The 25677-nt window shown below is 39.1% G+C and overlaps 2 protein-coding genes across 4 annotated transcripts; both read right to left on the bottom strand.

Moving 5' to 3' along the window:
* Window positions 1-2158: 2158 nt before the first annotated feature.
* LOC145039310 (selenoprotein family protein) lies at window positions 2159-20239 on the bottom strand. Of its 3 annotated transcripts, none has more exons than XM_078987386.1 (5): window positions 19963-20239; window positions 19311-19369; window positions 19067-19248; window positions 18882-18957; window positions 2159-2321 (listed from the first exon to the last, which is right to left on the bottom strand). In XM_078987386.1, exons 1-4 carry the CDS (start codon window positions 20108-20110, stop codon window positions 18885-18887), a joined length of 462 nt encoding a protein of 153 aa, XP_078843512.1. In that variant the 5' UTR covers window positions 20111-20239; the 3' UTR covers window positions 2159-2321; window positions 18882-18884. The 3 variants fall into 3 exon arrangements, with proteins under 3 accessions (XP_078843512.1, XP_078843508.1, XP_078843506.1); XM_078987382.1 differs by lacking the exon at window positions 2159-2321 and adding an exon at window positions 5407-5591; XM_078987380.1 differs by lacking the exon at window positions 2159-2321 and having other exon boundaries at window positions 18747-18957.
* Window positions 20240-20765: 526 nt separating this feature from the next.
* EMB2770 (pre-mRNA splicing factor-like protein) lies at window positions 20766-24323 on the bottom strand. Its single transcript, XM_078987372.1, has 2 exons — window positions 24194-24323; window positions 20766-23812 (listed from the first exon to the last, which is right to left on the bottom strand). Exon 2 carries the CDS (start codon window positions 23805-23807, stop codon window positions 20976-20978), a length of 2832 nt encoding a protein of 943 aa, XP_078843498.1. The 5' UTR covers window positions 23808-23812; window positions 24194-24323; the 3' UTR covers window positions 20766-20975.
* Between the last annotated feature and the right edge of the window lie 1354 nt (window positions 24324-25677).

The following is a 25677-nucleotide window of genomic DNA, read 5'->3' as shown; positions in this document are numbered from 1 at the left end:
CTTGTAAGTTGTAACATACGTGGTCTCAGTTTCGAGTAATATATTATTTTTGTTCCAAAACTATAGTCATTTTAATTGGAACAGTTTTTGACCAAAATGCAAAATGCAAAAAAAAAAAAAAACCTTAAATAAGAACCAAATTGCAAGAGAAAAGTTCTTGAGAACAAAATTGAAACAATAGCTATACATAGGGACCAAAAATGTTATTATACTTTAGTTTAGTTTTTAGGTTGTGTTTGTATGTAGAAATGTTTATATTATAGAAATTAACAGGTGCACTGGAGATGGTCTAGGGTGACTACATCCGAATACACGTGTTCTATTGATGTTAAAGTTGGTAAGTACCCTTCTATATGAAACGTCCCAAAAATAATGACATAAAATTTTTGTTTTTAGATTAATAAATCGTTAATACGTATCATTCTCATAAAGTCAAGGTAGTCAAGATTTATCAAAACATCATCAAATCAGAGTAAATCACAGAATGTGGAAACATATGGTGTGTGCTCTGTAATCATTCTGAACTCTTCCATTAGAAAATCAAAGTACCCGAAACATAAACTGAAAACCGTAAGCACAAAGCTTAGTGAGTTTCCCAAACTACCATATACCATACATATACGAATAAGCACATAATGGGCCCCGCCCTTGCATCGGGCCCCGCCCAGCATCCAATCCCGCTCGGTATACAGATATGTATGTCATCGGGCCCCGCCCAACATACATATAAAACATATGAACATATAAACATATAAACACATCAATACATAACATATGCAATAATCACGAAGATACATAGCATACAGAATGGTCATCAGGCCTCACCCGACATCGGGTTGTACCCGGTAATCAGAAGAACACATACATGTTACTAGCATACAATATACTCATTAGACTTTGCCTGACATCGAGCCCCGCTCGGTAAACATAAACACATAACACATGCAAGAGTCATACAGACAACAAGCATACTAAGCATAACAAACCATGGGCCGACATTGGTGCTTTCGACCCGTTAAATACAGTGAGGAAACTCACCTCGCACTGCCGAATCTCACAGAAAGAATATTTGGCTGCTGGCACGTAAGAATCCCCGCGCTATCAATCACAAGTTAACCATCCATCAATGATTAGATCCGACTCATACAAAGTGTTCAAACCAGGGTAAAAGAAATTTTTTACCCTTTTCATAACCTGGCCCAAAACCAAGGCCCCATTCAACTGTCTAAAGGTCCAATCTCCACATAAACACCCAAGGCCCAAAAATAACCCATGGCCACTTTGGTCAAAATTCTAGTCAAAGTCAAAGTCAATAGTCCATGTTGACCAAACATGTTGTGTTGACTTGCAAACACATTGTGCTCTTCCATCATCCAAATAATCGGGAAAACTCCAGCTAACACGCCGTGTTTGCTCGCGTTTCCTCAACGTAATACATTAAGCTACATTCTCCGATTCCAAGAGCTCCAAAGCTCAGATCTAGACCAAAATGAGGCTTAGAAGGGTAAAGTTTCCATATTTGCCCATAGGGACTACCAAAAAGGGTCCAAACCCAACCAAAAAGGCTTGATAGCAGGGGCTTAACCAGTAAGCACTTTATCAATAAAGACATAGCCCCAAAACACATATTTGACTTCCTTGAGCTGGAAAACCATGTAAACTTGCCAAATTTACATTTATGCATGTCTAAATGAAGCTCTTAAGCTTAAAAAGGACTTAATAATTAACTTAATGAATGCATGACACCATAAATCTCATAAAGCTTTCACCTTTATGCTCAAAGGGACCAAAAAAAATAATCAAATCTAGAATAACAAGCCCTTAAATGACTTCACACTCCTACCAACCTAAAAAGGGATCAAAAGCACAACAAGGCACAAAATAAAGAGATCTAGACATATAAAATCCAAGATGCAAACTTAATACCTCAGAAAGCTTTCCCACAAGATAATGACTCTGGATCCAAAGCCAATCCACCAATCAAGACAACTTCAAGATCTCCTCTTACTTAAAAAAAAAACCCAAAAATGTGCACCAAAAGCTTCTTACTAGCTTAAAAACACTACCAAGAGACTTAGGGATCGGTTTTAGGGTTTTAGTGTCAATGGAGGCTGGTATGGAGACTAGCCCCTAGGGCTTAAAGTGTCACATCCAAAAATTTTACACTAAATTTAAACTTTTTCAATCATAAATAAAACCAAATAGTATTTGTTTACAAAATGTTTTCAAATCATTATTCATCAGAGTGTCCCAATAACTAGATCAAAAGGATGAGGAGCGGTACGGTTACGCCTTCGCCTTGCCATGATCTCCTGAAGTACCTGAAACAATAAACTGAAAACTGTAAGCCCGAGGGCTTAGTGAGCTACCCCCAAAACACCAGTACCACCCTGATAACACCTTATCAGTAATAGAAAATCAATAACATGCATACTGGGCCATCAGCTTGATTGGATCGCCCTGCAGGGCCTACAGTCTATCTGATCCTATCCCGAGCCTTCGGCATGACTGGACCGCCACGTGGGCCTACAGTCTCCTCGAACCGCTCATAGGGTATGTTGGCCTTCAATACAAAGCAGGACCGCCTCAACCCAACCAACAAGCAAATAAACAAGTGCACATAACTATCATATATTGGTATATACAAACATCAAACATATCTATCTCACTAATCATTAATCATAGAAATCTCTTGTAACTAGAGCACCGACCTAGCAGGTCACTAACATACCAATCCCTACAGAACATAAGAGCATAATATACTGTCTATCCTGATTCCGATCTCACAGATCATAACCACATGTCGCACACCATAACAATAACAACTTAAGGGTCGGCCTTGGTGCCGTAGACCCTATTGATACAGTGAGGATAACTCACCTTGCAGATGCCAACTCGGTAGATGAACCCCAACCCTCGGATTACTGTCAAAAACTCCACCACCTATTACCATAATATAATCATACCCATAAGTTCCCAACCTTTCAAGGTACCCCAAAAGCCAACTAATCAAACCCTGGTCCAAGTCAAAGCCATCAGTCAAGGTCAACAGTCGATGTTGACCCTAACTCACTGAGTACCCTCGGCTACTCGCCGAGTTCCTTAAAGTACTTGTCCACTCGCCGAGTCACCGGAGTGACTCGTCGAGGTCCTGCGGTTTACGATTGAAACCCTAAGGCCACTCGTCAGGTTCCTTCTTGTAACTCGACGGTTACACACGCATACATAAATTAGAGAAACCTCAGTGGCTCCAAATTACAGATCCAAGCTTCTAAGGCATGCATTTCATGTAAAGTTGCAAACTTTATGTGCATGCATGGCTAAAAAGGCTCTTAATGTCAAATCCAAGCTCACAATGGGGGTTTAATACTCAAGGAGGCTTCATACATGACCCAGCTCGGAGCTTTATGACTATAGAACCCGAGAAGGGTCTAGATCTGAAGTTACAACTTCAGATCTAGTTCATATCCCATACTATCATCTCCATCAAACCATAAAAACCCTAAATCTCAACCAAATGAGGTCTAGAATGAAAATGAAGTAAAGGTGACAACTTGATACCTCCAAATGATGCTAACTAAGGTAGATTCCTGATTCCCACGCCTTCCTTGCTCCTAGTCTCTTGCCCTCGAAGTTCTTCCTTTCCAAAAACCTCCTTTCTAAAGCTTAAGACACACAAGGATGAAGCACCACACGAATTAGGGTTTTCTGAGCTCTCAAAGGGCTATAAAGAGGCCAAAAGAGGCTTATGCTTCCTTAAATAGGGTGCAAAACCCCGAGATCTAGGGTTTCTTCTGCTAGCTCCTACTCGGCGAGTAAGCCACTAAATACGCGATACCACCCCACTGCTACTCGACGAGTAGAGCAACCAACTCGTCGAGTAGATCTTAAAACCAGATAAACTTTCATTTAAATCAATACCTGAGAATTGGGGCGTTACATTAAGAGGTTATATAAGGTGCAACATACTAAAAATTAGGGTTTCCTTCCCAGTTTCCAACACGTCGTGTTTAGACACCAACACATCATGTTGACCTTAATGAGAACCACACTTTTCCTTAACTTGACACGTCGTGTTGGTTCCTCCAACACGTCGTGTCCAGTCCTCAAAATGGGATTCATTCCTTATAATTGCTCCTCAAGATTCGGGTGTTGCACTATATTCATGAAAGAAAACGATCATTAAAATACCATTTATACCCTCACACTTTTCGCTTTTGGTTGAATAAACAGGTGTACATTTTAAGAAATGGTGCGTAATGCAATCTAAGATAAAGTTTGGTGCCATCAGTAAGGTACAACCCTAATCTTATATAGGTAATGACATGACAAAATATGTTGTATTGTTATTGTAGTGGACTGAGATTTAGATTGGTGTCAATAAAACAAAAAAAATGTTTTTTATGTCCTACCTAAGAAATTGGAGGTTGAGAGTTGTTCTTAATCTCATGTATGTGTAAAAGACATAAATACTCACATCATCAAAAATAACCGCTCACATTTCAACTTTTTTTAAAGGAAACTTTCCGAACGAGGGTTTCTGGACAGCTTTCGCTCACCTATTAACCCCTGCTATGAACATGAGGCTATACCCCATGCCATGGAGTCATTACATGGGTTAATCGTTTTGAAAATGAAGAGTGGAATAATTTTTCATTACTTGGAAAAGATTAACTGTACAAACATATATACAAAAGAGAGTATTAGCTAACCACCTTCTAACTAACCACTAACCATCACAATTAACTATAGTTACATTTCTAACGGTAATAGTAGTTAACTAAAGTCAAACTCAATAAAATGGTTATTACACTAATACCCCCTCAAGTTAGAGAGGATGGTTAATCATACATGTTAATGTATGGACCATTAGCATGGTCCAGACGTCAAGACTTGGCATGCCATCCTTGTCTGACGCTCTCCTGGCGCTCACTTGCTAGCCTTGTCTAGCGCTCGCACCTGGCGCTCACCTAGCGTCTGCTCCTGGCGCTCGCTAGCTGGGTCTGAGTTGGGCCAAACCAAGACCTGACCTAACTCTCCCTTGACCTAATTGTCCCTTATAAATAGAAAATTATCTCCTCCATGAGGAGGGATCAAAAACCCTAGAGCTTTAGACACGCCTCCATGACCAAACACACACCCCACACACCAAAGTGGTTCTCTCAATCTAGGAGAAAGCCGTTCATCTTCAATAACGATCAAACTTGATCGGCGGAGTTTGCTCCTGGGTTCAAGACCTAGGGCAACTTTAACGATATGTTATGATTCTTGCTAGGTATCAAGTCGGGAATACGTAGACGACACCACCTCCAGATCTCCAATCTGGATCCAATACAAAAGACCCGCCAGTCCGAGCACATGTCGTAACATTTAACGTCATCCGTGGGACCAAGAACGAACATGTAATGTCCCGAAAATAGTAATAAAAATTTTCATTTAAAAGTAAATCAAGTCATTCATTAATGGTTTAAAAAACCCATATCAAGTCATTATATCAAAACATAATAGTACAAATTATTTCAAATGTGGTAACCACGAGGGGAGGATGATGTGTCATCACGTAGGGCCCTTCCCTTTGGAATTGGATGTGCCTGAAACCATAAACATAAATTGTAAGCATAACGCTTAGTGAATTTCTCAAGTACCACATACCATACATGATAGAAGACAAATGTTATAAGCCAAATCATAGTCATATAGTCATTTCTTACCATGGGCCTATTAATGGTCTTTCCGTTCAGTGTCGAGGGCCAAATCCTGGTCTTGCATAAAAATACCAAGGGTAAGATCCTGGTCTTTCATTTAATTGCCAAGGGCCAGAACCTGGTCTTTTATGCAAATGTCAGGGCCAAATCCTATTCTTCCATATAAATATCACAAGGCATTTACCGTTCTACAAAACAAGCAATGGGTCGGCATTAGTGCCTTCGGCCATGGTTCTAGTGAGGAAACTCACCTCACAAATAGATATGCAAACTGAATAGCACGTCGCTCCGAGATCAACGCTACCAATCACGTTAATAAATTAAATGACACAAATTCAGCAAACATGCCAAAATACCTAAAATACCCCTAAGTCAAAATTGGTCAAAATTCTGGTTAAAGCCGAAAATCAACTGGATCAAATATATTGGACAAAACCTGAATATAAGGTCTCACGTCGTGACCATTCCTTAGTCACGTTGTGAGAGTCGACCCAGTTCAAGCCAACAACTCATTCCAGACTCAGTCAACTCAATGGTGGGTTTCCTCGCGTCCTGAACTCTGTCTAAGGCTAAAAATCATGGCTTTAAGTCATTATTTTGTTAAGCCATCGAATCTAATTCATTCAGAAGTTAAAGGGGACCCCTTGTAACACCTAGTTTAATTAATAAATAAATAGATAAAATTTTAATAAACGAATAATTGCCCTAAATCTATGTTAGTATTGGGATGTTGGTTTTGGGAAGCCAAACATTACAAATTTGATTATTCGGGGGTTAGAAGTAGTTTTGGAATTTATTTTGAAGAGATTCTGTAGGCTAAGGGGAAATTTGGTAGTTTGGACTTGATTTGTAAAGGGTTATAAGAGACAGGGTTAAAAAGGTAAAATATGGACCTATTTTGAAATAAATAGGAGCTGGAGGGACCATTTTGGTCATTATGGTGAACATTTAAATGGAGTGGGTATTTAAGGGTTGCCAAACCCTAACCCTAAGAAAAGGTCGGCCGCACCCCATTCCCTCTTCCTCCTTCAGCCGCAAACCCTATAACTCTCTCTCTCTCTCTCTCTCTCTCTCTCTCTCTCTCTCAGCCCTCATCTCATCGCCACCACCAAAGGACCACCAAGTAGCTACCCTATTATGTCGCCGACGAAGTCCGAGAGGCATGAAGAGATCGGGAAACTCGTTCGTGAAGGCCGCTGCTGTTCGCTTCTTGGTTGCTGCCTTAAACCACATTCACCACTATCGCCACCGCCGCTATTCTTCTTCTATTCTTCTGTTTAACCCGTCGCCGCCTTGTGGGTAGAGGAGCTCATGACGTTAGTTTCCGGGAGCTGTTGTTAAAGGCCTTATGGTGTTGGTGGGGTTTTGGTCGAGTAACTGTGAAGAACCACCATGGCAGCCGGCCATGGTGGGTGCTGCCGCCACTTGTGAGTTTGCTACCGCCATCGGACGTCGCTTGATATATGGTTGGATCATGTGAGCAAATCAGAACCGTGTAGGAGTATGTGTTTGGTGTCGTATTTCTGGAGCGTGTGTGTGTGGTTGCTGATCGGAGAAGCTAAAGGAGAAACCGCCATGTCAGTTGTTGCCATGCACCACCGCCGACCACCTCAAGGTGGTTTGTGTGTGTATGTTTAGCTTAGTTAGTGTGTGTGTGTGTGTTGTTTTGTATTTTCATTGTAATTGTAACTCAAAAGCGAAATAATGGAAAGAAATTGGAAACCACCACCCTAGGGTGGTGGCTGTCGCCACCGGCCACCGTGTCGGGTGGCGGTGTGCTTTGCCTCGTGGTGTTGATTCGTTTAGGGTGCTTGAAACCCTAATAGGCCCAAAGAAGCTCAAATGGGCTCAATGAAGCTTAATGGACTCTAAGGGACCCAATAAAACCCTAATGGGCTTAATAATATTTTAGTGGGCTTAATAGGCCCAATAAAGTCCTAATTGATCTAAAACCCAACAAATTAATAAATGGGCTAGTATTTGGGTTGGAAACCCTAATTAGGGTTTGGAAAACCCTAATGCCATCAAAACCCTAATTTTGGGGAATTAATCGAGACACACGAGGCTTATTAATAACTTGGAATATTCAATAATAAGCATTGGCGGAAATTAATCTAAGCAATATTGGAAGTCCTTAATGGATTAAGTCCTTAACGGTTTAAGTTCTTAATGGGTTAAGTAGGAAACTTAACCCTAATCATCATTTTATGTGAAACCCTAATTTCACTTGGATTTATTGTTGGGCCTTTCTATTGGGCCTTGATGATTGGGTTATTAAATGGGTTATCCAAGACCAAGCAAATGGTCTAGAGTAATTTAATGGGCCTATGATAAGGCCCATGTAAGGGGTTTAGGCCCAATTTGGAACATTTGGCCATAGATGGGCCATAGTTTGGGCGTTAATGATTATATGTGTTGGGCCTTAGAATAAGACCAAGTATAGGCCTAGGCCCAATTTGGAAAATTGGGCCATGTGTTGGGCTTTGATTCCTAATTGACTTTGGGCCTATGGATTGGGCCTTGGGCTTGAATAAGCCAGGCTAGGGGTAATGTAGTAATTACCCAAAGAATGTACTTATGGTTATTTAGTGGGACCCAATTATTAATTGGGTGTTATTTTGGTGTTGACAGTTTAAGAATCTGTCATCCAACAGCTGGGGTCGAGTCTGCTGGACTTCAACAAGTGTGGAATTGTGTCTTCAGGACTTCAGCAGTGTGAGGTGAGTTACCTTCCAGTAGCGGTGGGTCTACGGCCACAATGTCGGCCCACCAGTAGGAGTTGTATGATTAGATGATTATCTTTGTGATATCATCTAGGTTTGCTACTACCTGATATGTTATATGCTGGCATGATATGTTATATGTGATAGTAGTAGAGTTCGGTTGTTAGGACCGAAGGGTAGGTCAGACACCCTAGATATGTCTGACAGTATGTGATGATATGTTTGTATGCTAGCATGATATGTTATATGTGATAGTGGTAGTAGGAGTGGAATAGTCCCCAAGTTCGGTTGTTAGGACCGAAGGGCAGTTCGGACACCCCAGACATGTCTGATAGTATGTTTATGTTATGATATATGTGATAGTAGCAGTAGGGGTGGAATAGTCCTCGAGGGTCGGTTGTTAGGACCGACGGGTAGGTCAACACCCCAGAATGGCTTGACATGGGTAGGTCAGCACCCAAGAATGGCTTGACACGGATAGGTCAGCACCCCAGAATGGCTTGACACGGGTAAGTCGGCACCCTAGAATGGTCGTATCGGGTTTGCTTTCAGGTACTTTGTTTTCAAGGAAAGGAGTCGGCTCGATCGCAACGTATCACACTATGTTTTCCGCACATGAGATCTTTGGGATTATACTATGATATTGTTTTATATTGACATGTTTTGGATTATTTCCACTTTGGCTTTGACATGAGATATTAATATGAATGTTTTATACTGTTGGTTTTATATAATAACTTAATTAAAATGAAATTTTTGGTCTTGAATTTTGGGTTGTTACAAGTTGGTATCAGAGCCTTGGTTTGAGGGATTCGGACATACTCTCGGGTGTGTCTGAACTCAAACTAAGGGCTTGGTATGAAAATTTTTAAAAGTAAAACTATTTTATAAAAAGGAGTTTGAAAAGAAACTAAAAAGATAAAAGAACTTTAAAAATAACAATGTGTGTGATGCGTGCAATCAGTCGAGCTCAAGTAAGTTTTCCCCAAGATACCCATACATGTGATGTTATGATATGATATGATTATGAGAACTGCATGCTAGATTAGGGCTAAGGATCTAGGAGGATGCCTTATATGCCTATTATATGTGCTTGTAGACTTGCATGTTAGTACTGATCAGTTAGTGATAGGATAGCCTGTTTAGGTTATGCCTGATTGTATGAGTCTTATACTCGAAGGATTATCTGATCTCTATTGCATGTAGCTATATTCATGAGGTAGCTAGTTGACATTACTGGGAATCTTTCAGCAGCTGAGGATTGGGTGAGTTTGGGAACCTAGGGAAGCCTAGGATATGTTTCAGTAGGTTAGTAGTGTGGATGATTAAGACTTAGGAGTACCAGTTTGAGGAAGTGACTTGGAGGATTCGGGAGAATTGCTGAGGAAAGTATGGATAGGTGTGGAAGGTAGTATTGGGCCCGTACTACTCAAAGCACATGATCCATACTCGAATCAGTGAGAGTCTTGGAGAATCTGAGAAGCTTTGGGAAGGAGTTAGTGACCTGGTTTGGGGATAAAGGATGTTCCAGTTGTTGCAGCTTAGCCATGGGCAAGCGAGCTAGTGAGCGTGACAGGGTGTCAGACCCTGAAGGATATGATTTCCAAGAAGTTTCAGATGCGAGATCGATTTGGAACACCCTGGAAGGAGAGGTTCGTGCCAGGTGCGTATAGTAGAAGGTCCCGGGAAGAGACCCATTACTTCTGATCATCGAGTGAAAGGAAAGCAGGGCCTGAGTCAGTGCAACGTGTACGAGAAAGTACATGAGGGAGTTTGTCACTCCAAGGGTTTAGGCTGCTACAGGTGTGGTAGGGTTGATCATATCAGCTGGAGGTGACTCGGATTCTTCCAGATGTTGCGGGTATGTCATCTTTTACTGCTACTAGATGGATGTTAGGAATACGTATCGCGTTGGAGTTATGAATGAGTTTGGATAAGTTAGATCTCGGGTCGGTTTCCTGCTACTGTTTGGGTTATCAAGGATCATATATGTCATCCTGCATGCCGAAAGGTCCTTGATGAACCCACAGAGGGATGCATCTTACAGAGTGGGTTCCACGTGTACCGTTATCATTCCAGATCTTTGTTGGGATCCGTGCAGGAGTATTATTTAAAGGATACTCGGTCAGGGTTAGAGTGACAGTTCTTCAGTGAAGTCAGCGTTTAGGGGTTCTATCATTGTTCAGATATGGTCGGTAGTTGTCTATGGATGAACTTTGGAGTTCAAGGCACTACCGTTGTTAGGACAGAGTTTGTGACATGAAATGGGTAGTGTCAGTCGAGGGTGTTAGATGTATAAGTGGTTGGTCATCGCATGTTCAAGAGAATTGTATTTTCGCATGGGCTGTGTTCAGTTAGAGTTTAGTAATGCTGCAAGATTTGAAGTGAGGGCGAGGATTCGTTAGCCAGAGTGGGAATTAAGGCCTCCAGATGTCAGCATGGGGGGGGGGATTAAGGTGTCAGATTGGACCAGATTTCAAGAGTACTCTTCAATATTTCAGAGGATGGGTGATCTTAAGGTTTGGTTGGTGATAGATCGCTAGCACTGGTAAGTACTAGGAAGCGAGAAGGATCGGAAATCCATCAATTCTTGCGTGCAGTGAAGACTTAGTAGAATCTAAGTGGGGGAGAGACTTTTTATAAAGTCCTCTAAATGTGAGTTCTGGTTGCACAGGGTGCAATCTCTTGGGCACCTTGTCAACCAGAAGGGTATTCTAGTCGATCCGACCAAGATAGAGGCCGTGATGCAGTGGGAGATTCCGAGGTCTCCATCCGAGATTCAGAGTTTCCTGGGTCTAACGGGTAATTACCGAAGATTTATAAGGGAATTCTTTGAGATTGAGGTTCCTTTTGACCCGCCTGACCAAGAAATCGGTGGCCTTTTGTTAGAGGTATGAGCAGCAGGCAACCTTCGAGACTCCCAGACAGCGGTTGTACGAGGCACCGATCCTCACCCTGCCAGAGGGTGTAGATGATTTCGTGGATTACTGTGACACTTAGATCACGGGCATGGGTGCGGTACTGATACAATGGGGTCATGTGATAGCAGGTTACGGGAATCAAGTTAGAGCTCCAGTTAGGACTCAAGTTCAGTTGTGTGTTAGGTAGAGTGTGTGTTCGACCTAGTATGGAAAGTGATGTAAGACTACAGGGGTAGCCGTAGCATTCACTAGCGATCAGGTAGTGTGGCAAGTGTTGTAAGACTATGGGGGTAGCCGTAGCATTCACTAGCGATCACGTAGTGTGGAAAGTGTTGTAAGACTGCGGGGATAGCCGTAGCATTCACTAGCGATCAGGTAGTGTGGAAAGTGTTGTAAGACTACGGGGAGTAGCCGTAGCATTCACTAGCGATCATATAGTATGGAAAGTGTTGTAAGACTGTAAGAGTAGCCGTATCATTCATTAGCAGTAGATAGTGCTTGAGTGATGTAAGTCTGTGGGTGTAGCCGCAACTTTCACTAGCTTGGTAGATGTCATGAGCGTGTTGTTAAAATGCGGAAGGAATAGTAGTACCCCCCCCCCCCCCCCCCCCCAAGTTCGGGTGTAGCAGTAAGGATAAGGAAATCCATGGATTGGATTTCGGAATTACCCAGATGGATTAGATTTGGTTGAACCAGTGATAGGACTATAGGAGCGCCACTACAGTTATGGGATCAGGAAAGCAATGGGCCGTATAAGATTGCTTGTGATGTAAGGCTACCATCGGTTAGGTAGCAATCACTTTTAGCCTGTATTGGTGACGTCAAGATTCGACGTACGGACCCGATTGGTCGGATAAGGAGGTTGTTAAAGTCGCAGTGGCATGACAACTAGTGGCAACTAGTTCCAGAAAAGGATTTCATTCAGAAGTCATGTGAGACGATTAAGTGGGAGTCCTTTTAACTCCGCAGCCGGGCTGGAACCTGGTATTTCAAACGACTGACAGATGAATTGAGACCAGGGAGGTCTCAATAGATTTTGGAAAGCAATTATGTGGCAACATACTACTTCAGGTAGTTCAGTGTTCAAACAGTTTAGGCATTTAGGCAGTGTTAGCATTTGTGCTTCAGGTTGCGAGTACGGGCGAAATAGTTAGATGATTTGAAGAGTGATAATTCACTCACAGTAGGAGTTTCTGAGCCTTGATCAGGTACGAGTGATCTACAGAGATAATCAGGTCCGTGATCCTGTTTATAGTGGGAACCTCAGGTTATCAGAAGTTGAGTAGCCAGTTAGAGGCATAAACAGAGTAGATTCAACGATGATGATTCGGTAAGAGTGGTATGGCAGGGATTTAGACATCCTAAGACAGCAGAATTCAGATGAAGTGGATGTGATCTTGTTGCAAGAAGTTCGTTCACCTGCGGATATTAGGGCTTTGCGAAGATTGGTCGCGGCTACTGTAACGCCCATAGATTAGGGCTAGTCAATTTAAGGACAATAAGCATCAAAAATGACTTTTTTGATGAAAGATTATTTAGAATGAGTAATCTTAACTAAGTTATAGTATATGTTACAAGGATTCTGTACATATAAAGAACGCCGAAATCCGAGTTATAACGAAGAAGTTATGACCTATCGAAGTTTCGCGAAAGAATCGGCACGACGCCGAATGACGTAAAATACGGATTTAAGATAGAACGATATCTAGCCTTAGTAATCTAAACGAAAGTTGAAGATTTCGTTAAACCGAGAGCGTGCATAAAAAGAACGCCCAAATCTGACTTCGTATGAGGAAGTTATGATTTTTTTGAAGTTTCAACTTAGCGGTATACAGCTCGAATACTCGATTTGAGATCGAGCGGTTTTTAGCCGAAACAATCTAAACAAGAATCGAAGATCTCATTAATAGTAGTGAAACAATAAAAAGATAGTCGAAAACGGACATCGGATGAAGAAGTTATGAATTTATAACGGAGTTTTCCTGTCCCGACCTACTAAAAATAATATATAAGTAATATATTTATAATATATTAAAAATAAAGTCAAAATTAGCCAACGGAGTCTAAACGAGAGTTGTAGATCATAATCTCACCTACGCATCGATATAAAGAACGTCGAAAATGGAGTTTGTATGCGAAAGTTATGAATTTCTGAAGTTCGGGGCGCGAACCCCAAAGCTATGTTAGAGACCACGACGTGGCAACAGTTGCCACGACATGGCATGACTTCTAACGCATTCTGGAGCCTGACAGAGCAAGTGGACGATGACGCATGCAGTGACGACCAAGCTCACGAAGTGGCAAGGGCCAATTTTTCCCTATAAATAGATTTGAAGGGCCAACCGAGTTTGGTTGCTCATTCTCTCATCTCTCATCTGTATTGCATCAATTTACGTGCAAAGAAGTACCCCCGAAGCCCCGATATCATCTCGAGCCCCGAAGCAAGTCTCGAAGCCCCGAAGATACGTGCCACCATAAGAGACACGCTGCTCTTCGTCTACTCACCATTGAGAGAGATGGGTCAGGGAGCCTAGGATAACTCACACGCCTCGTATATAGAAAGTATTCCCTCTTCAACCCTCCACTATTGTAATATTTGTAAACCAGTCCAAACATTTAGATGATGGTTGGGTCCTCTTTGGTGCTTTTCTAAGAAAGAGCTCGTATGGCATGTTTCTGTTTCCTATGTGTGTTCATGCGAAACACTCCTCTAGGAGTGGATGTGTATGGTTAATGGGAATGTAGGGGTAGTGTAGTAGTAGGTATGGGCTCCTCGGCCTTTACATGCTCGATTGTGGGTGTGATTAGCAAGGTTAAGATCTCCTCCTCAAAAGGCTCTTCCTTGTCATTTGTCGATATGTGGGTGGGTGATGAAACAATCAATGGCGTGGGGTAATGAGGTGGTGAATGTGGAACCACTTGCTCCTCATGAGAATGTTGGACAACCTGCTCCTGCTCCTCGTCAGGGTAAGATATGATCATCATAAGCGGTGGTGGTGAATACATCTCTGTTTATTGAACATCAGATGGTGTCGATAAACGTTTATGTGTATCTGTAACTTATGACAATCCGCAATGCACGTATTGTTTAGGCATTTATAAGTATCCTATCGAACATAAGTAATGCATCATAGCTAAGTAACTGGTGTCCTGAACTACAAAACTATTCTTAAACTCAAGAATTAAAGTAGGTGACCTAAATTATTGAGTTTGTGAGCCTACTTTAACTAAGGTTAGTACATTGGTCGAACCACAAGTAAACATAGATTGCGCATATATATTTAATTATGGTGAGACATATGCACATTTTTCCGAGGAGCATACGGTTCCGTATTCACCACCTTATTCCCCCACCCTACCGACTGTTTCATCACCAAGCCTCATATCGGCATATGACGAGTAAGAGCCTTTTGAGGAGGATGAGCTTTCTAAGGATGTGGAGCCTTCTGAAGAGGAGATCTCGACCTTGCCAATCATGCCTGCAATCGAGCCTGCAGAGGTCGAGGATCCCATACCTACTACTACATTACCCCCATCTTCCCATCGATCATACTGATCCACTCCTAGAGGTGTGCTTTGCATGAACACACCCAGGAAACATACCAAACGACCTCTTCTTCAAAAAAGACCACTTTCACCTACTTTAACAGTGCCATCATCCACATCAACACTGAAGAGGACCCAGCAATCAACTTGATGTTTGGAATGGTTTATATATATTTTATAATAATGGAGGGATGAGGCGTGAATACTCTTTATATACGAGGTGGGTGAGTCATCCCAGACTCCCCGACCCACCTGTCTCACTGGTGAGCCAGCAGAGAGCACTGTACCCCTTCTGGTGGCATGTAGCACTCGTCTTGACTACCAACTCAGATTAGTTGATGATATCATGGAGACAATCAAGGAGACTATTAGAGCTCGAAACTGCTAGAGCCCTAGTTGGATGTGTGTCGAGTATCGAAGATGGTCGCTACTTAGACGACCAGGCTTTACACATGGTGCACCACCGACTAGGGCTACTCAGAGGAACGTTAGTACCCTCAACATTAGAAATCATTAGGATTTCTGACCTAGCAGAGCAAGAGATGACTGAGTTTCTCTTTTTTGGATTCCAGTAGACCTATTACGGGCGTGTTGTGCCTTAGTGTTAGTATTACAGATATGAGGAAAAGCATGTGTATACAAGATTATGTATCTTTGTTTATTTTTTGTATCTTTTTTTAAAACTATGTATAGGGCTTTTCTATCTGTAATACCATCTTTTTGGGCATTTTGCAGCATGTTATGACTTATGTTGGTTAGTGGTAGTGAATGTAATAGATATAAGTATAATGCATAGGATTATAATGAATACAATTATGAAAATGAAAAACGATTATGAATATTGTGTGATAAATATGGGTATGGTGATTTTTTCAACTTAGGGATCTTTAGGATTACGGAAAAACTTATGCAGACATTGTAACTTAAGTTATCAATTATACTTACGTACTTATGACAACAATATTTTGCATATGCATATACTCTCTTTAACATTTATATTAGGAAGAAAACCATGTTGCATGGAAGAACTACTAAAGATCGCCCAGAACCACAACCAAAACCAACACTACCATGTGGACAACAAGAGGAAAATTGAATATGATTCAAACAAGAAATCAAGATAATCATTAGGGAGGAAACAAGACATTGGGAAGACTTATATATGCTACAACATCCGCCTTGCATTGATTTTCGGGAGTTAAACAAGTTAAATATTGCATCCCCTTGCCTAAAAATTGGCGCATACCCTATCTTTCCATTCACTTGGTCAACGAAGTTAAGCAAAATATCAGGTAGAAGAATAACTTTGATATGTTGGCGGCTAGCATCTTTATGTATCTACTTGCATGGATCCAATAACAATAAATCAGTCGTGGTTATCGCCTTTTATATCAAATGGTCTCTACATAGAAAGGTATGCATATTAAACATCATATGGTGATGTTCTTGGTGGGTTATTTGATGTCTAATTGGATCCAACTTTTTGGGTTGAATCTTTTTTTAAACAATTATATTTCGTTGTATTGTGATTCTTTAACTATTTATGAATCGTTTAAACCCTAATCCTTCCCTTGCTCAACAAACTAAAGCAAAGTATAATGTGGAAGAACGAGTTTGATTTATTGGTGTCTAACATCATTCGATATCAACTCGCAACTCGCATGGATACCGATAACGATAAACAATGGTTATTATTGTCTCATATATACATGATCCCCACATAGAAAGGCATGCATACTAAACATCATATGGTTGATGTTCTTGGTGGGTTATTCGATGTCTAATTGGATCCAATTTTTGGGTTAATAAAAATTTAAAACAGTATATTTTGATGTATTGTGATTCTTTAATTGCTTTTAATCGTTTAAACCCTAATATATGGTAAATCTCAATCTCTCAATTAAACACAACTTATATGTTAGTTCATGATCTTTAACCGTAAGTGAAATCGATGGTGGCCAATGATGGATTATGTTGGACCTCATAATAAACAAGAAGTGGTCCTTAGTTAGGAAGAACGGGTTAAGAACCAATGCATGTTGCCTTAAACATATCCAAGTATGAGACTCAACTTATCCTTTATCGCCTTTCTAAGTTTATTACTACACTAGGGGAATATCCATGCATTACGCATGTTAAGTTATAAATTTTTTGACAAATATATTATGTTGAAAATAATTATGTTATTGACATTAACTATAAAATAATAATTGTTACACTAAATTGATTATTATAATATTCAATAACATCTATTCAAAGCTTACATGTTAATAAAACTAAAATTAAATATTGATTTGTGTTACTTTTAACTTTTTAACTATTCTTATGATCAATTAATTTAAAAATTACTTATTTACTTTTTTTTTTTTTTTTTTTTGATCATGATGATTATTTGAAATATTAACAATGTTTGCAAATTTGTGGAGTTTCAAATAAATATCAATTCATATTGATATTTAAACATTTAAGCCTTTTTTAGCTATTTTAAAAAATAATCTGTCTATTTTCAATTTTATTTGATATTTTGATTTAGATTTTGGATTTAATATCATATTTAAATTAACAAATTAAATACATTATATTGATAATTGAAAAAGTTAACAATTAATATGGTAATATTCTATATATAATAACATACTTAAATTAATAAATCCAATATATGAGATGGAAAGTTTAAGGGTCAGTGGGTTTCAAATGAATATGATCAAACGAAAAAAAAAAATTTCCTTCATAATATAGTATAGATATAAATTTTAAAATGCAAACTAATTTGTATACAATAAATTTTCTCCATACATAACAATTTGTGTTTTAAATTGTTGTATTGTACAATTCTATAAAGCATAAATTGTTGTGTATGAAAAAAAACGTTGTGCACGAATCACTAGCCTTTTAAAATCAAATTGGCATCGTAAAAGTGATGACGTTATAATAAAACCACAACAATTAAAAACAAAAGCAATTCATAATATGTAATTGAGTTTCGGACATCTAGAAGTTTTTTATCATGTTCATTGGTTTCAAACTTGTTCTTCCTTTCTATATAAAGAGAAAAATCAATAAAAAGTATTGAGTTTCAAACATGATGAGCTTCGAACATGTCAACTTTTATAGAAAGTCAATGAACTATGTATGTACATTTTATACATATTTCTACACTACAAAAGATGCTAAAACAAAATTCCAACCAATATATCCTTACATGTAGGTTTTAAATTTTCAAACAGGTTCTTCGTGTTTTAGTGTCAAAGATTAAAAAGTAAAAGAAACTTTAAATGGATAACTACATGAACTAGTAGAAGATTTACATGTTGTATACATTTAATGAATTTGTCATTTTTGTGATTATCCGATCCCCTTTTTAATTGTTTTTTTAGGTAAAGGCTCTATAGCCATTTTTGACCACTTTACCCTTCTATATTGTGTATAAATAGGAGTGGTTTCATTTGGTTCTAGAACAACTACAAAAACATTGTACTTTCAAATTATTTCTTATGATGGCATTGTACATTGAAAAATCTATACAATTATAGCAATGGTTAACTTGTTACCTTTTAAACAGTTACTAGATTTTTCATAATGCTACAATAAGAAATATTTTGAAAGTAGAATGTTGTAATAAGAGGAAATGAAATCAAAATGCTACAGTTAAAAAATGGCAAATATAATATAACATTGTACTTTTATTTCTTTACAAGTTTAAATTATGATGGGCTAAATGTAAGATATAGTGATGTATTTTCTATTTTTTTATTATAAGTTATAACATTGTACTTTAATTTTCTTCTTATTAAGGTATAGCACTTTCAAATTACTGCACAGTTATAATAATCTCGGGTAGGAAGCAATGATTAATCATGCATAAAATCTTGCATATCTATGAACTAGTGTAGAATATAACAGATGATAAAAGGAAGAAATAATTGTTCTATAAGTTGCAAAAATAGTTTAGTAAATTGTTCAAAATGAGATACTGCATAACTGACCAATCAAATTGCTGCTATTGGCTTCAGCTTTGCCCTCAAGAATTCCAGCATGTGTTCACGTTTCCAGTTGTCAATTCTACATTAGATAACATGGTTTATCATTAATGACAAATGACAATATCAAACCATTTAGGGTTTCAAGATTTTGTTGATAACAAGCATATGAAACTAAGAAAAAACCATACCTTATGATTTCTTTATGTTGTCCAGCATCATCCAACATTATCAACTTTGGTGGAGCGTTAAATAGATATTGAATTTTAACAGAAGGGAACTTTTCTTTCTCATCTTCAATGAAACTGACAACTTCTGGATAGAACACGAGCTTCCTCATGCATACCTCAAGAACAGCACCAGAGTAGATTATCTGTAATCCATGAAGGTTAGAACTTAGATGATATTGTATGAGAGAAAGTATAGCTTTGAGACCTTGCTAATGGAGTCATCAGAATCTTCAGCACAACACTTTTTGCAATCAGAGAGTAGTTCTGCAATCAATCAGACAAGTGTAAGTAGTTCAGTTTAATTATTTTAGGAATGATAACCATCTTCTGTTTCAATCTGATTTCTAACAACGTGTTGGATTCAAAGCTGGTGCTAAAGATTATACATTGATCTTGGGTTTTCATTCTTCCTCTTGGATTTCAACAGAGCTTTCTCTTATGGTTAGAGATCAAAACCTATTACTACCAGAAAGGATAATTCTATTAATTTTATTGAAATTTGAACACCAACAAACCTCTTTTGTATAACTATAAGCTTCAATACAGTAGGCAACATCTTTTCAGAAAAAATTGAGCATCCATAATCAATTTCACACAGAGTAGCTTTTCTTAGGGAGATGAAGAGAGTGGTAATTAGAGGATAGAATCACAAAAATCTCCGATCAAAATACGAAATCAACTCAATTCAATCCAGCATGTCAACAAACACGGATAACTGTGACTATAATATGCTTCGTGCGCAGAATATGACCATATAAGATCCCGAATCAACAAAGAATAATATATATATATATATATATATATATATATATATATAGAGAGAGAGAGAGAGAGAGAGAGAAGAAGAAGAAGAAGACCTTGATCCTTGACATATTCGGCGAGAGCATTACAATCGGAACAGAGGGCGAGACCTGTAAACCCTAGATCCTCACACTCTTTGGAGCTCAGCTTATCAGCTCTTGAACATACGAACAGCAAGATTACTGCGTAAATTAGCTTCCACATTATGAACAATCGATCGATTCTCTAAATTCCACAGCTGTTGAATGAATAATTTGACTTCAAAGACGAGACTCCACTCGTACAAAATACCCGATTCAACCCTCAATGCAAGAATGTAGAATCCATGTATACACAGATACACTAACGAAGTTAACTTTTAGAGTAAATTACATTTTTAGTCCCTACACCAACTTTTATATTTATCCCAAAACAATTTTTTTTTTTTTTTGGAAATTTGCTCAATGTTTTGAAATTTCCTAACGATTTTGTTATCTATTACATATAATTTAATTGGTATGTTTCAAAAATACAACATCCGTGATTTGGGAAAAAAAATTAACCCTTCAATGAATTTTTATAAAATATAAATTAAATTGAGTTGATAGAATTTAAGGTTAAATTAAAGTTAATTCAATTACATTTAGTAGATTGTTAAGTGAAAGTTATAGTTAAAAAACTTGAGTAAACTGCAAATTTGGTTCCTATGGTTTGCTAAAAACTATACATGCTGCCTGAACTGAAATGACTATTTTTCACATATAAGATATATGTACCATGTTAAGTCGATAATGGATCTTACGTTTGTTACTAGAAACAAACCCAATCGTCATATCATATAATTTACACCCCAAGCTACAAAAAACTTAATGAAACATGATTTCTTGAAAAGATTATTAGCAGCATCAACGCTAAACTCCAACCTGAGGTGTAATAATCACTCAATCCACAACAAAATCCCATTCAGACATTTCGACAAACAGTTAATATGCATATGCAAAAACACCAAAAATAGAAACGTATACAGTGCTAATGAAAACGGAAGTCTATAAAACAGAGACATAACGATTAACGAACTAGAACAAAGTCACTAATGTTTGTTCTCTTCAGCAGCTTTCTCTTCCTTCCCAAGAGCAACAACTAACTTCTTCAAAATCGCCTCAACCGACTGATGCGAATTCTCAACCGCCTTCGATATCACCTGCCACCTCTCCCCATGCTTCGGTTCAGCCACAACACATTTCCTCAACACCTCCTCCCGCTGTTCCTCACTTCCATGCTGCAACTCAAATTTATAAAGCAACCCCCAAAAATCCCCAACATCCGGTGCCAAAGTAACCGCTCTATTCAACCAAGTCCTCGCCTTATCCACCTTCCTATCCCCCCAAAACAACTTCCCAATCGCCGCAATCACATGCGGATCATGCTCACACTTCTTATACGCGTCCGAACTTTTCGTCTTCCGTTGTGGCCTCGGTGCCATTTCAATCGAAGCCGCCCATAAAATCCCGCTATTCGGACACTCTTGCAACGCCTTCGCCATCAAATTATCCGCCTCCTTTTTCGACCCGTGTCTCAACTCCACCCTCACCGCCGCCAACCACAACTCCGGGTTTTGCGGGTTCCGCTTCCTCGCCGTGGTTAAAACCGCCCGAACTTTACCCAACCCTGAAAGTCTCTCTTCGAGACTGGCGAGGGATAACCAAAGCGGGGTTGAGTTCGGGCAGTGTTTTAACCCGGACTCGTACGCGGTCCTCGCGTCGGTTGACCGCTCGAGCCGCTCCTCGAGCTGCCCGAGCATCAACCATAATTTGAAAAAAGACGGAAATAGCCTCAATCCTTCGTCTAACAACTTTCGTTCTTCCTCCACGTTTCCCAATTCGCGTTCGACAATTGCGGATTTCATCCACACGCGCTCGGTCCCACCGCGTTCACGTGCTTTAGCTAAAAGCATACGCGCTCGCTCCGGCTCGTTGTTTTCGAACTCGAGTTTGAACGCTGCGAGCCAAATTTCTTCCGAATTTGGGATCGCGGCGTACGCTTCTTGGAGAATCGCTCTAGCGGCTGGGACATCGCCCGCGAGCCACTTCTCTTTCGCGCCCATGAGCCATAACACTTCGGCTTGCGGTCGGTAAGTAACCGCTTTACGAAGTAACGCGTCAAGCGATTCGCGGGTCCCGTGAGCTTTCTCGAGTTGAGCCGCTTTTAGCCAAACACTTTTTTTCGTTAGAAACACGGTTAGCGCGTGCGCGTAGATAGCGCGTGCGGTTTCGATGGAGCCCCGTTTTTTACATTCCTCTGCGTCTGCAACCCATGTTGTTTTTCTATCTTCCTCTTCAACTCCGATTCCGATTGTGTTACTTATAATCGCGTTACATGTAACTACGGACCCCGCTCTTTCGGAAGCTTCCGCTTCTTTCATCCAAGCTTCTCGATCGATTTCAAGACCTTCTCTTTGCAACGCGCGTATACCTCTTTCGATAATCTTTCCAACCATGGTTGTGTTACCGTTGGCTTCTTCTAACTTAGCCGCGGTTATCCAAATCGCGGGCTCTTTCGGAAGCTTTTCACGCGCTTTATTCAACACTTTTTTAGCAGCGTCATATGTTTCTAATCGGGCTAACGCGAGCCATAATTCGACATGTAACGGGCAACATTCGACAGCGCGTTGAAGTAAAAGTTTCGCGTCTTCTTCATTAGCAAGTTCAACAACCGCTTTCCATAATCGAACAGAATCCGGTATATTTTCAAGACCTTTTCTTAAAACCCGACTTTTACTCGCGTCATCGTGTTCCAACTTTGCAGCTTGCATCCAGAGTTTGACCGAGTTCGGAATTGCTTTGACCCCACGAGCGATTACGGCTTTTGCTTCATCGGGATTTGATAATCGACATGCTTCGATCCATACGTCTTCGTTTTTCGGGCATTCTTCACATCCTTTTTTGATTAACTCTCTTGCTGTTTGGATCTTTCCTGCAACTTCTTCTAATCTTGCAGCTGCAATCCAGCCAGGTGGATGTTTTGGATTGGTTTGAATGACGGATTTCAATAACAACCGAGCTTTCTTGATGTCTGATATCTCAGCATCACTTGTGATCTTCATACTTTTGAGATCGGTTAAGTACCCTTTCGGGTCAACAACGGTCAAACCCGAAACAGAATCTGAAAGTCTGTCAAGTTTTAATGACAAAACCGTCCCTCGACCCTCACCAACAGCGGTCAAGTCGGGTGTTTGAGACCATGGTGTCTCGGTTCCACCCACGGCTCGACTTTTTGGATCTAATGCAGTCACGTGTTCCTTTTCTTGTCTAGCTTTTTCAAGTAAGGTATCGGGTACAGGAACAAAGCTTTCAAATCTTTTCTTTTTGTTTCTTAAAGAATAATCACCAATTTCAGGGATACTATCCCATTCTGCAGCAGAAAGTGTGACTAATTTTCTCTTGAGATCAGCAAATTGTTCGGTGATTTTAGGGTTTGAAGCTCGATACTTTTCGATTTCTTCCTTTAACCTTGCTTCTCTTCTGTCTTTTCTTCTTGAATCCATTCTCTTATCGATTTCATCCCACACAGCATCGGCTTCTTTATCTTCTTCATCATATTCAGCAGAAGCAAACAATCCAACATCATTACCTTCAAACTCATCGAATTTCTGATTTTCATCGTATCCCTTGTCTTCAGCTTCCTCCTCTTCTTCTTCTTCTTCACCTGGACCTTTACCTCTCCCACGCCCAACACCAGAAGGGCCTGCAGCACCGACAGCAGCTGCTGACCTGTCAGGGAGGTCAGGGGCGGCACGGGCAGGACCGATATCGGATCGGGTGGTGAAACCGGTGGCTCCACGGCCTAATCCAGCTACATAATTTGGTGGAGGTCTGGTGTTGAGAAACTCTAATCGGTTCTTGGGTGCTACAGGGGCTTGCATGATGCCTAATAACAACAAAAGAAAATGGAAAAAATTTAAACCTTGATAGCAATAACACAGATTCTCACGTCACAAAACAGATGCGTAAGGTAAAATTTATCTAAGTCTCCACGAGTAACTGTGGATGATAAGCAAAAAACCTAAGTGAAGTAACAATTAAAAGAGCAATATGCATAGAATCATAATATTAGGGCACCAAATGAGTTGCAAAAACTTTCAAGAGCAAATACCGATTCAAAAAAGCACACTTTACCGGAAATCACTCGGATTTTCAAATCTAGGGTTAGTGTTGTCTAATGGCGCGATTGGAAACGCTATATAACCACAATTTCAACTCGAAATCAATACGTATAACACTACAGGAGAACCGGAAATCAATCACGTACCTGTGTCGTTGAAACTCTGATCGGAGCTGAGATCCGGTGTAAAAATTGATAGATGAGAAGGTTTATCCAATTGGGGTACAAGGCGACGCCCGCGACAGAGTTAAAAAGAGAAGCCCCGCTATGGAGAAATATAAAAGAGAAGGACGAGTCGGTGTGTGGTCCGTTTTAGCAGGTCAATAAACACTTGTTTTAAAATGTGGTTGGATGATCTTATTATTAGGTTATTATTAGGAATAAGCAATAAACAATAAGTATAATAAGCAATAAACAATAAGTATTTTAAGAGGGTGTATGGATATGAAAAAAATAGGTTGTTTATTACGTATTTCTTAATCTCACAGCAATAAGCAAATTTAAATATTTGGATAGGAGTCTTTAAAAATCAGCTTATTGCGGTATAAATAAGCCAAATAAACTGATTTTAATAAGCAAGGGATGAATGTTTATTACTTATTGCTTACTGCTTATTGGTCATTTTACTCATATAAGTTGTTTTATTTGCTAAACACTTAAAGTGTTTATTGTTTATTGTTTATTCTCACCGTAATAAGTTAATTCAAACATATTTTAAACAAGTGTGTATTCTCACCACAATAAGCAAATAAACAATAAGCTAATAAGTGTTTGGCAAACAAAACAACTTATATGAGTAAAATGACCAATAAACAATAAGCATTCCCCCCTTGTTTATTAAAATCGGTTTATTTGGTTTATTCCTACCGCAATAAACTGATTTTTAAAGACTTTTATCCAAACGCTTAAATTTATTTATTGCGATGGGATTAAGCAATAAGCAATAAACAGCCTATTTTTTCTATGTCCAAACATCCCCTTAAGGGGTGTTAGGGATTAAAAAAAGTTTTTTTTTTTTTTTTTTTTTTTTTTTTTTTTTTTTTGTTGTAAAAATGAGTTTTTAAAAAAATGTTTGGATTAATTTTAAGAAGGCAAAGATCAAAAATCAAAAGTCACCAAAATCATAAATTTTGTTTATAAAAGAGCTTATTTTCCTTCTTTACTAAACATATTTTTAAACTTTTAGTTTTTTGAGAAAGCTAAAAGTTTAAAAGGAATTTTGAAAAATAATCTCAAACATCCTTTTAGGTTCAGTTTAATTTAATCTTTCATAGGCTTATTCTTCTTTTACTATTTATTAAGTTCATGAATGGATAAATGATATTGAGCCTTGTTTGTTTATATCTTAATTATATTTAATAATAAATAGTTTTGAATTTGTCTAATACGTTTGTTGAGCTTTTATTTTTATATTAATGCTCTTATCGAGTCAAATGGCCATTTGACAAAAAAAAAAAAAAAAAAAAAAAAAAACACTTTTCCTTTTTGTCCTAAAAGTACTATTGTCTCTCTTCTTGCATCCATCGAATCTCTGCGAGACACGTGCTTACCTCCATCAATGGTGTTGTCCTCCTCCATTGCCGATGCCTCCCACACCTACGTAAGACGTTTTTTAATCAGTTTTTTGGAAT

Source organism: Lactuca saligna, chromosome 1 (assembly GCF_052625555.1).
Source record: "Lactuca saligna cultivar CGN05327 chromosome 1, ASM5262555v1, whole genome shotgun sequence".
NCBI lineage: Eukaryota > Viridiplantae > Streptophyta > Magnoliopsida > Asterales > Asteraceae > Lactuca > Lactuca saligna.
The sequence above is the reverse complement of the archived record's forward strand: the minus strand, read 5'-3'. Positions and strand labels throughout refer to the sequence as shown.

What these genes read in the sequence shown, in the direction of transcription:
- LOC145039310 (XM_078987386.1), bottom strand. Translation starts at nt 20,110, where the DNA reads ATGTGGAAGCTAATTTACGCAGTAATCTTGCTGTTCGTATGTTCAAGA. An exon ending in CGAATATGTCAAGGATCAAG is followed by an intron (nt 19,370 to 19,962) that starts GTCTTCTTCTTC and finishes GATTGATTGCAG; the next exon opens with AACTACTCTCTGATTGCAAA. An exon ending in CTGATGACTCCATTAGCAAG is followed by an intron (nt 19,249 to 19,310) that starts GTCTCAAAGCTA and finishes CATGGATTACAG; the next exon opens with ATAATCTACTCTGGTGCTGT.
- EMB2770 (XM_078987372.1), bottom strand. Translation starts at nt 23,807, where the DNA reads ATGCAAGCCCCTGTAGCACCCAAGAACCGATTAGAGTTTCTCAACACC.